This window comes from Chiloscyllium plagiosum, unplaced genomic scaffold (genome assembly GCF_037043375.1).
Source record: "Chiloscyllium plagiosum isolate Xiang-an unplaced genomic scaffold, Cpla_swu_hap1 HiC_scaffold_35, whole genome shotgun sequence".
NCBI lineage: Eukaryota > Metazoa > Chordata > Chondrichthyes > Orectolobiformes > Hemiscylliidae > Chiloscyllium > Chiloscyllium plagiosum.
This window is the reverse complement of record NW_028270173.1, coordinates 12,784,961-12,802,849: the sequence shown is the minus strand read 5'-3', so window position 1 is coordinate 12,802,849 and position 17,889 is coordinate 12,784,961. Positions and strand designations below refer to the sequence as shown.

The window sequence follows — 17,889 nt, the reverse complement described above, 5'->3', positions numbered from 1 at the left end:
AAACAGCGGCGCTAGGATCTTTTCCCATCTGCTGAGGGAGCAGACAGGGACTCAGTTTAAAGTCATACTTGAAAGACGGCACCTCTGACAGTGCAGCACTCTCTGTAAGTGTCAGCCTGCACTCTGCAGGATTCCCTGAGAACAAACTTTGATTCCCTGAGAACCTGTGAGTCAGAGTCCAGAGTATGACACACTGGTAAACGTTTCCGGTCTGATACCAATGTGTGGTGGTGTCAGGATGCAGCTGCAGAGAGTAATCGGTAAAGTGTGAGGGTCTGAGACACAGGCTATTCACACTGCAGGGGTACACACTCTTGAGATGTGGGAGACTGACCATTAGCTGAGGGAGTTAAGGATTAATTTAATGATTTCCTGCTACTTTAAACTCAACTTTGAGAGTAGGACAAGCGACTGAGGATGAGATCCGTCACTTTGGGCAATGTTGGGGGAACAACCTGTTTTGAAACCACCTCTATTCCTCTCAAAGGGATTACTAACAGCTTGCAAACAGGCCATTCAGCCCAACCAGTTGATGTTGGTTTTACGCGTCACGTGAACCTCCTCCCTTGCTTCTGCACCTCACCACCACCCCCTCCAAAAACACACACAAACACAAAATGTCACCGGCATGAAGAACTTTCCAAAGCTCATTTGAAAACAGAGGTGGTGGTCACCGTAGTGATGGCTCACTTCGCTGCAGATGGGGAGAACGGGAAATGGAATTGAATTGGAGGAAATGCTGAGGGGTTGCAGAGATAATTCCCAGTGCGCACGGTAGTCTCGCCTCTAGTTTGATCCCAAGATACCTGTGGTGGAAGCCACAAAAGCCATCAGTTTTGTGACTTGGCCTTGAAAGACCCCGTAGAGATAGATGGTGTATTTGGTGCTGGGTCTGAGGCCTGTGATGAAGAATGACCTCTGATCTCCAGCCACGGTCAAATTGCTCACAGTCTGGGAGCCGTGGGCTCGGTACTGGATCAGAAAGAGTTCATACACTCGGCCCACCATCCAGGAGAGCTGCAGGGAGTCTGCTGTGATGTGAGATACACCGGGTCGGACCGGTGTCTTCGCTGTCGGACTGACCTCATCTGGGGAGTCTACAGGAGAGAAACGGCATGAGAATCTGTTACCAGTTGAATTGACGCATTCTCAACAACCAACAGAACCACACAATGGTCAGCCCAAAATCGGCCCGTGTTGTGTCTCTGCAAGAGCGACTCTCCTAAACCCCACCACATCCCCCAAATTCCCTCTTTAGCCCTGATCTCTTCAGATAATGATCCAATTTCATTTCAAAAGCTCTGATTCCGTCACACCGTCAGGTTTTTGAACTATTGCTGTGTGAGAACTCCCCTCCTGATAGCGCTGCATCTATCTGCAACACTGAGGACCACAGGGCTTCAAGCAGACAGCTCATCGCAGCCATTTCTCAACTCATTCAGGAGGACACGGGCAAGGGATTCTGGCCCAGCCAGTGACACAGACAACAAACACCTTTCCTCACGTCTCTACTTCTTTTGCCCAATTACCTCAAACCTGTCCCCTCTGGATCTTAATCCTTCCATCAATGGAAACAATTTCTCCTCATCCTCCCAGCCTAGGCCCTCACCATTTTGATCACTCCTACCAGGGAGACACTACTTCTATTTGTTTTCTCAGAGGGAGAATTCGATTGAAATGCTCAATCTGAGAGAGCTCATGGGTAAAGAGCAGGGCATGATGGGTAAGGACTACTTCACGTAAGGCTTTTGTCCTGAACTGGAATGCGCTGTCTGAAAGGCTGATGGAAGTAGATTCATCGAGAATTTTCAAACAGCATTTTGGACCTACAGCTGGACAGGAGAAACGTTCAGGAATGTGGGGAAACGTTGGGCTGGTGGGGGACTGGTACAGGCCCAAGGGGCCAAATGGCCTCCATTGAGAGATGCCATGGATCCTATGCATTCCTGGAAGATCCAAAATAGGAAGCTCAGCTGTCACATAGACGTGACGGCGTGGCAGGGACAGACCAACTGTTCATTTCCAGGGGTAGATTCCGAGCCGCCAGCTACAATTCAGCAAGGCATCAGAGTAACAGTCTGACAGCTAACCTGACCCGATAGACACAGAACACACAGGCAGCTTCCTGCAGTGATCCTAACCAACCAAACTATTTACAAATGGCAGGATGGAGGGTGGTCCTTAGAAACACATTCTTGAAGGGCATATTGATGAATAGTCCCAGAAGGGAAGAAATTTGGAGATCAGAAAGTCAGGAACACAGGCAAAATGGCACTGGGAAGTATTTACTGGAGAAGGAGGAAAAATGGAGAGGAAGAGGAAAAAAAGTTCAGTGAAACAACATTAAATGATGTGACAAAGAATATCAGTCTCCAGAGAAATTTTGAGACAAAACGCTATCACACATTCTTCTGGAATGGAAAGGTATTGGGGGATCTCACAGATTGTGAACCGAAGAGATAACAAAGACTGGGAATTGAAATGATTACGAGGAATGGGAATTGAAGTGATGATGAGAAATGAGGATTGAAGAGATGACAAGGAATGGGAATTGAAGAGACGTCAAAGAATGGAATTGAAGAGATGATGAGGAATGGAAGTTGAAGTGATGACAAGGAATGAGGATAGAAGATATGACAAGGAATGGGAATTGAAGTGATGACAAGGAATGAGGATAGAAGATAGTATAAGGAATGGGAGTTGAAGATATGACAAGGAATGGGAATTGAAGAGATGTCAAGGAATGGGAGTTGAAGAGATGAGGAATGGAAGTTGAAGTGATGACAAGGAATGGGAGATGAAGAGTTGACAAGGAAAGAGGATTGAAGAGATGACAAGGAATGACATGGATTTACTTTTTGATTGTGGGCAGGATTATGTATTTATATAGAGAATATAAACATAGAGAGAAAGTGAAAATCCCGTAAACAAATGCTGATTGAGAGGGTAATGTGCAGAGTTTGGAGGAACAGATTTCCCATGTAAGCTTTCTGGAACTTGGTGCTGGTCTGAGGGGAATGTTTCTGCTGCTTTCAGGCCTCTGTGCCCAGGCGGTCTGAAACCTGTGGCCTATGTCCGAGAGAGGAAAAGAGAGAGAGAGAGAAAACCACACGAGCTGATCAGACACTTCCGCCTTGAGACCCTGAGCAGCCTTACCGCTACCTCATGAAGGAAATATTTGCCTTTTCCAATGAGGAATTGCTGAGGAAATATTTCCAGTCAGACCTGCCTGCTGCAACCAGTGTACCTGCGGTGGTGACGGTGATGGACAGGGGTGTTGTGTGGCGCCCACTGGACACTCCGTAGAGGTAGAAGGTGTACTTGGTAGTAGGCCTGAGGCCTGTGATGACATGTGATCGAGTCTGGCCACTCAGAGACTGTTTCTGCACCAGCTCTGATCCCCGGGCTCTGTACTGCACAACGTAGGAGTCATAGTCCCTCTGGGCTGCCCAGGACAGTCTGACTGAGTGAGGGGTCAGCGCCAAAGCAGAAATGTTGCCCAGCTCTTTCTTCTCACTGGGTTCCATGATAACCGTTCCTGTGGAAGCTGCAACAACATCAACTCAGATTTATATAGTACACGTCACGAGGCACCTCACATTGACCAAAGATAGGCAAACAGGTTTGTCGTAAGAATAACCTACAGGAGGAGAGATTCAGAGAGATTTAAGGCAGGCCTTGGTGACAGCTCATGGTTCATTGGTGAAGGATTAGAATCAGGGCAGCCGAGTGTTGTGGAACTGGAGCAGATTCCGGGGATAGGGAAGTGCCAAAGCCATGAAAAGGTTTGAACAGAAGAATAAGAATTTTAAGATCAAGCTGTCACTGAACCAGCAGCATGAGGGGGAATGGGAGAGATGCTGAGCAGGATTTGACCACACCCAAGTAAACATGAGGGTGCAGGAAGATCAGAAGGAAGCCTCAAGGGACCTGAACAGGCAAATCACCCCGAGGTCAGAGGTCATCCATCGTCAACCAACAGTTCATAAACACTAGTAAGTATGTGAGTGAGTGTACATATCCGTGTGTGTATGTGTATCTACATGTGTGTATCTGTGTGGGCATGAACACACATCTGCTTGTATGCATATGTGTGTATGCATCCATGTGCATGAATATCCATGCATGGAGGTGTGTATGTCCGTGGATGTGGGTGGAGGTATGTGTGTGGGAGGTGGGGAGTGTGCGGGGAGCAGACTGAGGAAACACAAATGTGAGAGTGGGAGACAGCTACGTGTGAAACAGTGACGCGTGACTCTGACTTTATCCATGTGCAATGCACCAGACACAATAAATATCAAGGGAAATGGGATCCAAGCCCACAGGAAACAGGCAGCCCCTCAGATTCCAATGGCTGAGAAAGACCGATATCAGTGAGACAGAACCATAAACAAGGAGAAGTTTGTCACCAAGGTAACAGTGTACATACTGAGCTGTGTGCAGTTATTAACTTAAAGGTGGCAGGTAACACATGTCAAAACCCTATCAATCAGTTTTGTGAAAATAGTTGTGTTGATAAGTGGATAGAAAGTTGGAATAATTCGCACAGATAAGAGATATCAGTAAAATAGCAAACATGAACACATTCCTTAGATTGATTGTTTAAAAATCTACCTGTGGTGGTCACTACGCTAGTCAGTGGCTTTGTGCGCTGGCCCTTAGCGACCCCATAGAGACGGACAGTGTAGACGGTGGTAGGCCTCAGGCCTTTGATGGAGGTGGACCTTTGGTCCCCGGTCATGGTCAGGTTGTACACTCCCCGGGGCTCCGAGGCGCTGTACTCTATCAAAAAGGAATCGAAGCCCTCGCTCGCTGTCCAGGAGAGTTTGAAGGACTGAGCCGTGATGTGAGAGACAGAAAGGTCACCAAGTCTATTTGGCTTCACAGTGTCTTTAGCTGCAGAAGCTAGGAAAGGGAAAAAAAGAGGCAAGATGTTACTGGGTAGGAAGGATGATTCTGAGGCTGTCAGTCCCCGGTGGTATCAGTGGCTGATGCCCAGATCCTCAAGGTGACACTGAATAAAAAGGAGGAAGATGGAGGAGGCCTTTGAACAGGCAAAGGGACAGGAGGAGCCAGCACCATACAGCAGCTCATCCAATCAGTTCCGGGCTGATCTGCTGATCTCACTTACCCACTTTACATTCCCTTTGCTACTCTGATACAATAAACAGTGTTCCACTTCATTCTGGAAACCTCCAACTGATCCTCAGCCCCCACTCTGGGCAATCTGGCTCTATCCTTCAGTTACTCCCCACAGACTTCACCCACCCCACCAGCTGTCGGCTTATCTCCATATCGATCCGATGAGATCCTTTGGTCAGTGAGAACGCTTCGATCAAAATCTTCAGGAGACAAAAAGCCAAATTGACACCAAACTGGCTTCATTAATTAACATAGACAATCCCACCAAAGTAAAACAAAAAATCCACAGGGGTCTTGTGGCACAGTAGTAGTGTCCCTATCCTGGACCGGGAGGCCTGGTATGGACGAATATCCTGTACATTATTCAGAAAGGTCGAGCGTCACTCACCTCCGATCAATAAGAGGACGACTGGGGCCCGTGTGAAAACCAGCCTTGGAGCATTCTTTGGCCTCCCACGTGTGTGGTAAAGAAAGTTCCAATAGAGATCCATTCAGAATGCAGGATTCAGACTCCTTTCCAATAACTGGCACTGAGTGTGGGAATGGGAGAGCTGGACTGGTCTCTGTTGACGATGTGATCCCTAATGGTGGTTGGGTGGGGTGGGGAGGGTAGGAGGAGTCTGTTTGATATTACCCAACCCCCCCCTGTCCCCGTAAAGACACACCCCATAGTCAATCGCAGCCAGAGTTGTGGGACTAAAACAATTAAGGGATGATGGACAATCGTTAGGCCCTAGTTCACCACAGGAACGGGAAAAGAGATACACATTTGAACATAATATGGTGAGAATCACCATGTCAGGCTATTACATGACTGGTCTGTGAGTGCCTCTGAATATGAGCTGAAACCTTGGCTGACAGATCCAACAACAATTCCCTGACACCATCCACTTCCGACAATTCAAAATGAAGACAATGATCATGGAGCAGGCCCTGGTTCACAGCCAGGGGGAATGATGGAGTGATTCTGGATAAGAAATGGTGGGAACGCCAATCCCAGTGAAGAGACAGGAACAATCGATAACTGTTCCGAGGTTCTCCCCTCTCTCTCCCAACACAGAACTCACTCCAGCATTGACACAGCACTCGGCCCTTTAAAGATGTTTCAAACAGCAACAGAGCTTCAAGTAACACAAGAGTTAAAGGCACCTCATTTTCGCGTAAAGCAGATTGTAAGAACTACAACAACTTGCATTAATCTAGCACAATTAGACCAGTTAAACATGGCATTTGTATGCCATGTTCTGTGTTCTATGACACAGAGTCAGTTAAGGAGATTGCAGGACAAGTGACCAAAGATTGACTAAAGAGACAGAATTGAAGAAGTGCCGTAAAGCAGTGAAGGGAAATCACAAAGTTTAATCACATTAAAGTGGAACAATATCCTTTATGACCATTAATAGCCCTGCTTCAGTCTCAGCACAGTGGGAATCTCTGCACCATCTCTATCAGTGAACCAGGTAAGCTCTGAGAGACGAACAGTTGATCTCTGTGTGCACCATCTCGAGAGCTGCAACATTATATTTTGCATTCAGTTGTATCACTCCGATTAACAGACGTAATTCACGACAGATCTGGATAGCGTTCAAAACAATACTTTTCACTGCCTTTCAGGACATGTCACACTAAACAAATCAAATCAAGTCAAATCTCTCCTGAGCATTCTCTGTTCTGAGGAGGACAGTTCATAAGACTCTTATCATCACCAACCTTCCTCTGTCCTGGGACAATTCTCAATCTCCTCAGCTGCCTCTCAAAGGCCCTTCCTGTAGCCTACTCCCTGAAGGATAAAGAGATTGATAGAAAGAACAGGAAGGACATCCCTCCTCTCAGACCGTGTTTGTGATGTCTGCTGTAGTGGAAGGACAAAGAGCAAAGTCACAGACACATCATCACTCGAATGACCAATGGAGGATGTTCATCATTGCTCTGAGTGCAAAGGGCCAATGAAGAAAGGATGGCCAACTATGATGTGTCACAGAGTTGTCACAGCTGAATAGACAGTGCAGAGGTGTTCAAGTAAAATCATTGGGGATGTCCAAGATTCACAAAGATGAATCATAGGAGGATATTTATACACAGCTCCTGAATGCAGGTGGATGTTATAAATATATCAGAAACTTGCACATCTCTGAAGGAAGAGACAAGACTAGAATGGGGAGCCTCAGTGCTGCCCTGATGTGATAACTGGGCACCATCGCTTGAGTCTTTGTGTTGGCGTTTACACACGTTCACAACAGTGCAGCCCACTGTCTGGCCCCTCCCCCACTGATTGGAGTTACTTATTTCACCGCAGTCACCCGTCCAGAGTGACCAACATCGCCATAGCAACAGATAAAATATACTGAGGTGCAAAGTGGAAGAGAGATGAGAGAGAAAGTGCTGGAAGCCTTTAAGCACCTCGAGAGGGGAATGGTCAGTGAAAATATTTTCCCTCAGAAAGGTGTCCAGTCGAAATGAGGAAAATATTTTTCGCTGAAGTTCAGCAGCAGCTCCAGATGGAGAATGGGAATTGGCCATTTGCTGAATGACAGGTACCTCTTGTGGTTACCACAGATGTTGACAGTGCTGTGCGCTGGCCTCTGGAAATCCCATAGACGGTAACGCTGTATTTGGTGCTAGGCCTCAGGCCTGTGATGAGGTAGGAACGGCGATTAGCCATCACCGTCACATTCTGCACGCTCCGGGACCCCACGATTCTGTACTCGATGAGGAAGAAACCAAAGACCAGCTCTGTCGTCCAGGAGACCCGCACAGAGTGAGCCGTCACCGTGGAAACAGAAAGAGGGCCCAGTTTAACAGGTTTGACCACAGCCTTGTCTGACAGGGATGGACGGGAAGGGTAGGAGGGCAGGAAAGAGAAACATGTTAAATTTTCAACAGGGGGTCAAACTAAAACTCAGGTCAACAACCCAGAGAAACAGCAGAGGATGTAAATTAGAATAAAGTTTCACTCAAGCTGAGGGGCAATACCTGCGGTCTTGGCAGAGGTGGTCAGCGGTCTGCTGCGTTGGTCACCAGAGAACCCGTAGACATGCAGCCTGTAGGTGGTGCTCGGTCTCAGGCCTGTGATGACAGCAGATTGACGGTCACCGGTTATCGGGAGCTCGCTCACATCCTCTGAGCCCTCAGGGCCGTATTCAATCAGGAAGGAATCATAGGATCTCTCTGTTTCCCAGGAGAGTTTGAGGGAGTCGGCCGTGACCTTAGACACTGAGACCTTGCCCAGATCCACCACCGTGAGCGGCCTCTGACCCTCTTTATCTGTGGAGGCTACAATTCAAAATGAAGACAATGATCATGAATCAGGTCCTGGTTCACAGCCCGAGGGGAATGATGGAGTGATTCTGGACAAGAAATGGTGGGAATGGCCATCCCAGTGAAGAGACAGGAACACTCGACAACTGTTCCGAGGTTCTCCACTCTCTCTCCCAACACAGAACTCACTCCAGCATTGACACAGCACTGAGCACATTAAAGATGCTTCGAACAGCAATGCAGATCCAAGAAACACAAGGTTTAATGGCGCCTCATTATCAGTCAATGCAGGTTGTGACAACAATAACAACTTGCATTAATCTAGCACCATTAATGTAGTCAAACAGCCATATGAGCATTTTGATATGGCATTTGACACTGATTCAGTGACAGAGATTTCAAGACAAGTGAGTATAAGTTTGACCAAAGAGACAGAATTGAAGAGGAGTCTTAAAGCAGGAAAGAGAAATCACAAGGTGTCATCACATTAAAGTGTAACAATATCCATTATTACCTTTAATAGCCCAGCTTCAATCTCAGTACAGTGGGAATCTCTGTGACCTTTCTATCAGTGAACCAGGTAAACATTATATTCTGCATTCTGTTCTATTACCCTGATGTACGTATGTTTGGTACAATTAGACTGGATAGCATTCAAAGCAATACTTTTTCACTGCATTTTGGGACATGTCACAATTGTAAATCAAATCAAATCTTTGAGCAAAAATTGCTTCATTACGCGCCTCTATTTAACTGATTATTTTAAATCCCTGCAGTCAGATCAGTTTACTCACTGATTCTGAACTCTTTCGAGAAACAGAGTGGTTAGAATTGGCTCAAAGCTTCTGTGTCAATTCTGTTTCAGAGCAATTCCTACAGACACTCTCCGCTATCTATTACCAAGAACCTGTCCTATCACTCCACTTCAGCGAAGGACACAGTTCTGTTGGGAAAGCCTCTGTTGAACTGGAGATATGCATTCCATGTCAATATGAGGTTAAAGATCGTGTGAAAACCCTTGAATATTTTAGAGACAACGTTCAAATCTCTCCTGAGCGTTCTCGTTCTGAGGAGGACAGTTCTCGAGACTCACATCATCACTAACCTTCCTCTGTCCTGGGACAATTCTAGTCAATGTCCACTGCTGCCTCTCAAAGGCCCTTCCTGTAGCCTACTCCCTAAAGGATAAAGAGATTGATAGAAAGGACAGGAAGGACATGACTCCTCTCAGGCCGTGTTTGTGATGCCTGCTGTAGTGGAAGGACAAAGAGCAAAGTCACAGACACATCATCACTCGAGGGACCAATGGAGGATGTTCATCATTGCTCTGAGTGCAAGGGGCCAATGAAGAAAGGATGGCCAACTTTGATGTGTCACAGAGCTTTCACAGTAGAATAAACAGCACAGAGGTGTTCAAGTTAAGTCAGTGGGGATGTCCATGATTCACAAAGATGAATCATAGGAGGATATTTATACACAGCTCCTGAATGCAGGTGGATGTTATAAATATATCAGAAACCTGCACATCCCTGAAGGAAGAGACAAGACCGGATTCGGGAGCCTCAGTGCTGCCCTGATGTGATAACTGGGCACCATCACTTGGGCCTTTGTGTTGGTGTTTACAAAAGTCCCCGACAGTCCAGCCCACTGTCCGGTCCCTCCGTCACTGACTGGAGTTACTTGTTCCACTGCAGTCACCAGCCCAGAGTGACCAACATCGCCATAGCAACTGATAAAATATATTGAGGTGTAAGTGGAAGAGAGATGAGAGGGAGAGTGAGGGAAGCCTTTAGGAGCCTCGAGGGAGGATTGGTCAATGAAAGTATTTTCCCTCAGAAAGGTGTCCAGTCAAAATGAGGAAAATATTTTTCGCTGAAGTTCAGCAGACGCTCCAGACGGATAATGGGGATAACTGACTGGGAATTCTATTGGCCATTTGCTGAATGACAGTTACCTCTTGTGGTTATCACAGATGTTGACAGTGCTGTGCGCTGGCCTCTGGAAATCCCATAGACGGTGACGGTGTATTTGGTGCTAGGTCTCAGGCCTGTGATGAGGTAGGAACGGCGATGGGCCATCACCGTCACATTCTGCACGCTCCGGGACCCCACGATTCTGTACTCGATGAGGAAGGAACCAAAGACCAACTCTGTCGTCCAGGAGACCTGCACAGAGTGAGCAGTCACCGTGGAAACGGAAAGAGGTCTCAGTTTAACGGGTTTGACCACGGTCTTGTCTGTCAGGGCTGGACAGGGAAAGGGAAGGTGGGAGGGCAGGAAAGAGAAACATGTCAAGTTTTCAACAGTGGGCCAAACCGAACCCAGCTCAACAATGTCAGTGAATCACCAGAGGAGGTCAATTAGAACAAAGTGTCTCTCAGGCTGAGGGGCAATACCTGTGGTCTTGGTGGAGGTGGTAAGCGGCCTGCTGCGTTGGTCACCAGAGAGCCCATAGACATGCAGCCTGTAGTTGGTGTTAGACCTCAGGCCTGTGATGACAGCAGATTGACTGTCACCAGTTACCGGGAGCTCGCTCACATCCTCTGAGCCCACCGGGCCGTATTCAACCAGGAAGGAATCATAGGAACTCTCCGTTTCCCAGGAGAGTTTGAGGGAGTCGGCCGTGACCTTAGACACTGAGACCTTGCCCAGATCCACCACCGTGAGCGGCCTCTGACCCTCTTTATCTGTGGAGGCTACAATTCAAAATGAAGACAATGATCATAGATCAGGCCCTGGTTCACAGCCCGAGGAGAATGATGGAGTGATTCTGGACAAGAAATGGTGGGAATGGCCATCCCAGTGAAGGGACGGTGAACAGTCAGGAACACTCAATAACTGTTCCGAGGTTCTCCCCTCCCTCTCCCAGCATAGAACTCACTCCAGCATTGACACAGCACTGAGCCCATTAAAGATGCTTCGAACATCAATGGAGCTTCAAAAAATACAAAGATTAATGGCGCCTCATTATCAGCCAATGCAGATTGTGAGAACAATAACTTGCATTAATCCAACACCATTAACGCAGACAAACAGCCATATGAGCGTTTTGACACAGATTCAGTTACAGAGATTTCAGGACAGGTGAGTATAAGATTCACCAAAGAGACAGAATTGAAGAGTGGTCTTAAAGCAGGAAAGAGAGAACACAAGGTTCCATCACATTAAAGTGTAACAATATCCATTATTACCTTTAATAAGCCGGCTTCAGCCTCAGCACAGTGGGAATCTCTGTGACCTTTCTATCAGTGAATCAGGTAAACATTATACTCTGCATTCTGTTCTATTACCCTGATGTATGTATGTATAGTATGATTCGTCTAGATAACACGCAAAACAATACTTTTCACTGCATTTCGGGACACGTCACGTTGTAAATCAAATCAAATCATTGAGAGAAAATTGCTTCATTATGCAGCCTTTGACTTTTTTAAATCCCTGAGCTCAAATCAGTTAACTCACTGATTCTGAACTCTTTCGAGAAACCGAGATTGGTTAGAATTGACTTAATGTGTTAATTCTGTTTTCAGACCAATTCCTATGGACCCTCTCCGCTATCTATTACCGAGAACCTGACCTACCATTCCACTTCAGAGAATGACCCATTTCTGTTGGGAAAGCCTCTGTTGAACTGGAGATATGCATTATATGTCAATGTGAGGTTATACATCGGGTCAAAAGCCTTGAAGATTTTAGAGACAACATTCAAATCTCTCCTGGGCGTTCTCTGTTCTGAGGAGGACGGTTCGAGACTCACATCATCACTCACCTTCCTCTGTCCTGGGACAATTCTCAATATGCTCAGCTGCCTCTCAAAGGCCCTTCCTGTAGCCTACTCCCTAAAGGATAAAGAGATTGATAGAAAGGACAGGAAGGACGTCCCTCCTCTCAGACCGTGTTTGTGATGCCTGCTATAGTGGAAGGACAAAGAGCAAAGTCACAGACACGAATGACCAATGGGGGATGTTCATCATTGCTCTGAGTGCAAAAGGCCAATGAAGAAAGGATGGCCAACTATGATGTGTCACAGAGTTGTCACAGCAGAATAGACAGTGCAGAGCTGGTCCAAGTAAAATCATTGGGGATGTCCAAGATTCACAAAGATGAATCATAGGAGGATATTTATACACAGCTCCTGAATGCAGGTGGATGTTATAAATATATCAGAAGCTTGCACATCTTTGAAGGAAGAGACAAGTGGGTTGCATGGTGGTACAGTGGTTAGCACTGCTGCCTCACAGCGCCAGAGACCCGGGTTCAATTCCTGCCTCAGGCGACTGACTGTGTGGAGTTTGCACGTTCTCCCCGTGTCTGCGTGGGTTTCCTCCCACAGTCCAAAGATGTGCAGGTCAGGTGAATTAGCCATGCTAAATTGCCCGTAGTGTTCGGTAAGGGGTAAATGTAGGGGTATGGGTTGGTTGCGCTTTGGCGGGGTGGTGTGGACGTGTTGGGCCGAAGGGCCTGTTTCCACACTGTAAGTAATCTAAAAAGACCAGATTTGGGAGCCTCAGTGCTGCCCTGATGTGATAACTGGGCACCATCGCTTGGGTCTTTGTGTTGGCATTTACACAAGTTCACGACAGTCCAGCCCACTGTCTGGCTACTCCCTCACTGACTGGAGTTACTTTTTTCACTGCAATCACCAACCCAGAGTGACCAACATCACCATAGCAACTGATAAAATATATTGAGGTGCAAAGTGGAAGAGAGATGAGAGAGAAAGTGCTGGAAGCCTTTAGGAGCCTCAAGGGAGGAATGGTCAATGAAAATATTTTCCCTCAGAAAGGTGTCCAGTCGAAATGAGGAAAATATTTTTCATTGACGTTCAGCAGCAGCTCCAGACGGAGAATGGGAATAATTGACTGGGAATTCTATTGGCCATTTGCTGAATGACAGGTACCTCTTGTGGTTATCACAGATGTTGACAGTGCTGTGCGCTGGCCTCTGGAAATCCCATAGACAGTGACGGTGTATTTGGTGCTAGGCCTCAGGCCTGTGATGAGGTAGGAGCGGCGATGGGCCATCACCGTCACATTCTGCACGCTCTGGGACCCCACGATTCTGTACTCGATGAGGAAGGAACCAAAGACCAACTCTGTCGTCCAGGAGACCCGCACAGAGTGAGCCGTCACCGTGGAAACGGAAAGAGGTCTCAGTTTAACGGGTTTGACCACGGCCTTGTCTGTCAGGGATGGATGGGAAGAGGGAAGGTGGGAGTGCAGGAAAGAGAAACATGTCAAATTTTCAACAGGGGGTCAAACCGAAACCCAGGTCAACAATGTCAGAGAATCATCAAAGGAGGTTATTTAGAACAAAGTGTCTCTCAGACTGAGGGGCAATACCTGTGGTCTTGGCGGAGGTGGTTAGCGGCCTGCTGCGTTGGTCACCAGAGAGCCCGTAGACATACAGTTTGTAGGTGGTGCTAGGTCTCAGACTCGTGATGACAGCGGATCGACGGTCACCAGTTACCGGGAGCTCGCTCACATCCTTTGAGCCCTCCGGGCTGTATTCAATCAAGAAGGAATCATAGGATCTCTCCATTTCCCAGGAGAGTTTGAGGGAGTCAGCCGTGACCTTAGACACGGAGACCTTGCCCAGATCCACCACCGTGAGCGGCCTCTGACCCTCTTTATCTGTGGAGGCTACAATTCAAAATGAAGACAATGATCATGGATCAGGCCCTGGTTCACAGCCCGAGGGGAATGTCGGAGTGATTCTGGACTAGAAATGGTGGGAACACCGATCCCAGTGAAGGGACGGTGAAGAGACTGGAACACTCGATAACTGTTCCGAGGTTCTCCCCTCTCTCTCCCAGCACAGAACTCACTCCAGCATTGACACAGCACTGAGCCCATTAAAGATGCTTTGGTCATCAATGGAGCTTCAAGAAATACAAGGATTAATGGCACCTCATTATCAGCCAATGCAAATTGTGAGAACAACAATAGCTTGCATTAATCTAGCACCAGTAGCGCAACCAAACAGCCATCTGAGTGATTTAACATGGCATTTGACACAGAGTCAGATACAGAGTTTTCAGGACAGGTGATTGTCGGATTGACCAAAGAGACAGAATTAAATAGGGGTCTGAAAGCAGGAAAGAGGTGTCATCACATTAAAGTGTAACAATATCCATTATTACCTTGAATAGCCCAGCTTCAGTCTCAGCACAGTGGGAATCTCTGTGACCTTTCTATCAGAGAACCAGGTAAACATTATATTCTGCATTCTGTTCTGTTACTCTGATATACTGAGGTAAGGGATGATCAGTCTGTATTGCACGCAACACAATACTTTTCACTGCATTTTGGGACATGTCACAATTGTAAATCAATTTAAATCCTAATTTTACAGCTATTTTAAAAAATTGTTTCTGTATTTAGCCTCTATTTAATCGATCAATACAAATCTCTGCCCTCAGAGCAGTTAATGAATTGATTCTGAACTATTTCAGGAACAGTGATTGGTTAGAATTAACTCAATATATCTGTGTCAATTCTGTATCAGACCAATTCCTATGGACTCTCTCCACCATCTATTACAGAGATCCTGACATATCTTTTCACTTCAGAGAATGAACTAGTTCTGTTGGGAAAAGCCTCTATTGAACTGGAGATATGCATTCTGTGTCAATGTGAGGTTATCAATGGGGTCAAAAACCTTGAAGAATTTAGAGACATTGTTCAATTCATTCCTAAGTGTTCTCTTTTCTGAGGAAGACAGTTCGAGACTCTCATCATCACTAACCTTCCTCTGTCCTGGGAAAATTCTCATTATCTCCTCTGCTGCCTCTCAAAGGCCCTTCCTGTAGCCTATTCCCTAAAGGATAAAGAGATTGATAGAAAGGACAGGAAGGACAATCCTCCTCTCAGACCGTGTTTGTGATGCCTGCTGTAGTGGAAGGACAAAGAGCAAAGTCACAGACACATCATCACTCGAATGAACAATGGGGGATGTTCATCATTGCTCTGAGTGCAAGGGGCCAATGAAGAAAGGATGGCCAACTATGATGTGTCACAGAGTTGTCACAGCAAAATAGACAGTGCAGAGGTGTTCCAAGTAAAGTCATTGGGGATGTCCATGATTCACAAAGATGAATCACATGAGGATATTTATACACAGCTCCTGAATGCAGGTGGATGTTATAAATATATCAGAAACTTGCACATCTCTGAAGGAAGAGACAAGACCAGATTTGGGAGCCTCAGTGCTGCCCTGATGTGATAACTGGGCACAATCGCTTGGGTCTTTGTGTTGGCATTTACACAAGTTCACGACAGTCCAGCACACTGTCTGGCCGCTCCTTCACTGACTGGTGTTACTTGTTTCACTGCAGTCACCAGCCCAGAATGACCAACATCACCATAGTAACTGATAAAATATTTGAGGTGTAAGTGGAAGAGAGATGAGAGAGAAAGTGCTGGAAACCTTTAGGAGCCTCAAGGGCGGAATGGTCAATGAAAATATTTTCCCTCAGAAAGGTGTCCAGTCGAAATGAGGAAAATATTTTTCATTGATGTTCAGCAGTAGCTCCAGACAGAGAATGGGAATAATTGACTGGGAATTCTATTGGCCATTTGCTGAACGATATGTACCTCTTGTGGTTATCACAGATGTTGACAGTGCTGTGCGCTGGCCTCTGGAAATCCCATAGACAGTGACGGTGTATTTAGTGCTAGGCCTCAGGCCTGTGATGAGGTAGGAGCGGCGATGGGCCATCACCGTCACATTCTGCATGCTCCGGGACCCCATGATTCTGTACTCGATGAGGAAGGAACTAAAGACCAGCTCTGTCGTCCAGGAGACCTGCACAGAGTGAGCCGTCACCATGGAAACGGAAAGAGTTCTCAGTTTAACAAGCTTTACCACGCTCTTATCTGTCAGGGATGGACAGGGAGAGGGAAGGTGGGAGGGAAGGAAAGAGAAACATGTTAAATTTTCAACAGGGGGTCAAACCGAAACCAGGTCAACAATGTCAGAGAATCATCAAAGGAGGTCATTTAGAACAAAGTGTCTCTCAGGCTGAGGGGCAATACCTGTGGTCTTGGTGGAGGTGGTAAGCGGCCTGCTGCGTTGGTCACCAGAGAGCCCGTAGACATGCAGCCTGTAGATGGTGCTAGGCCTCAGGCCTGTGATGACAGCGGATCGACGGTCACCGGTTATCGGGAGCGCGCTCACATCCTCTGAGCCCTCAGGGCCGTATTCAACCAGGAAGGAATCATAGGATCTCTCCGTTTCCCAGGAGAGTTTGAGGGAGTCGGCCGTGACCTTAGACACGGAGACCTTGCCCAGATCCATCAACATGAGCGGCCTCTGACCCTCTTTATCTGTGGAGGCTACAATTCAAAATGAAGACAATGATCATGGATCAGGTCCTGGTTCACAGCCCGAGGGGAATGTCGGAGTGATTCTGGACAAGAAATGGTGGGAATGGCCTTCCCAGTGGAGGGACGGTGAAGAGTCAGGAACACTCAATAACTGTTCCGAGGTTCTCCCCTCCCTCTCCCAGCACAGAACTCACTCCAGCATTGACACAGCACTGAGCCCATTAAAGATGCTTCGAACATCAATGGAGCTTCAAGAAATACAAAGATTAATGGCGCCTCATTATCAGCCAATGCAGTTTGTGAGAACAATAACTTGCATTAATCCAACACCATTAACGCAGGCAAACAGCCATATGAACGTTTTGACACAGATTCAGTTACAGAGATTTCAGGACAGGTGAGTATAAGATTCACCAAAGAGACAGAATTGAAGAGGGGTCTTAAAGCAGGAAAGAGAGAACACAAGGTTCCATCACATTAAAGTGTAACAATATCCATTATTACCTTTAATAGGCCGGCTTCAGCCTCAGCACAGTGGGAATCTCTGTGACCTTTCTATCAGTGAATCAGGTAAACATTATACTCTGCATTCTGTTCTATTACCCTGATGTATGTATGTATAGTATGATTCGTCTAGATAACACGCAAAACAATACTTTTCACTGCAATTCGGGACACGTCACGTTGTAAATCAAATCAAATCCTTGAGAGAAATTGCTTCATTATGCAGCCTTTGATTATTTTAAATCCCTGCGCTCAAATCAGTTAACTCACTGATTCTGAACTCTTTCGAGAAGCCGAGATCGGTTAGAATTGACTTAAGGTGTTAATTCTGTTTTCAGACCAACTCCTATGGACGCTCTCCACTATCTATTACCGAGAACCTGACCTACCATTCCACTTCAGAGAATGACCCATTTCTGTTGGGAAAGCCTCTGTTGAACTGGAGATATGCATTCTATGTCAATGTGAGGTTATACATCGGGTCAAAAGCCTTGAAGATTTTACAGACAACGTTCAAATCTGTCCTGAGCGTTCTCTGTTCTGAGGAGGACGGTTCTCGAGACTCACATCATCACTAACCTTCCTCTGTCCTGGGACAATTCCACTCAATCTCCTCTGCCGCCTGTTAAAGGCCCTTCCTGTAGCCTACTCCCTAAAGG

General features: G+C 46.6%; 1 protein-coding gene across 4 annotated transcripts in view; it reads right to left on the bottom strand.

Moving 5' to 3' along the window:
• LOC122541552 (tenascin-X-like) overlaps positions 1-17,889 on the bottom strand; it is a 196,120-nt gene that overhangs the window by 41,598 nt on the left and 136,633 nt on the right. For all 4 annotated transcript variants that reach the window (XM_087979261.1, XM_087979257.1, XM_087979258.1 and 1 more), the window contains 11 exons: positions 16,436-16,735; positions 15,995-16,276; positions 13,742-14,041; positions 13,300-13,581; positions 10,796-11,095; positions 10,355-10,645; positions 8,116-8,415; positions 7,681-7,962; positions 4,615-4,905; positions 3,248-3,547; positions 807-1,097 (listed from right to left, as the gene is read on the bottom strand). In XM_087979261.1, the coding sequence (XP_087835387.1) occupies positions 807-1,097; positions 3,248-3,547; positions 4,615-4,905; positions 7,681-7,962; positions 8,116-8,415; positions 10,355-10,645; positions 10,796-11,095; positions 13,300-13,581; positions 13,742-14,041; positions 15,995-16,276; positions 16,436-16,735 (3,219 nt within the window). The remainder of the gene's footprint in view (positions 1-806; positions 1,098-3,247; positions 3,548-4,614; positions 4,906-7,680; positions 7,963-8,115; positions 8,416-10,354; positions 10,646-10,795; positions 11,096-13,299; positions 13,582-13,741; positions 14,042-15,994; positions 16,277-16,435; positions 16,736-17,889) is intronic.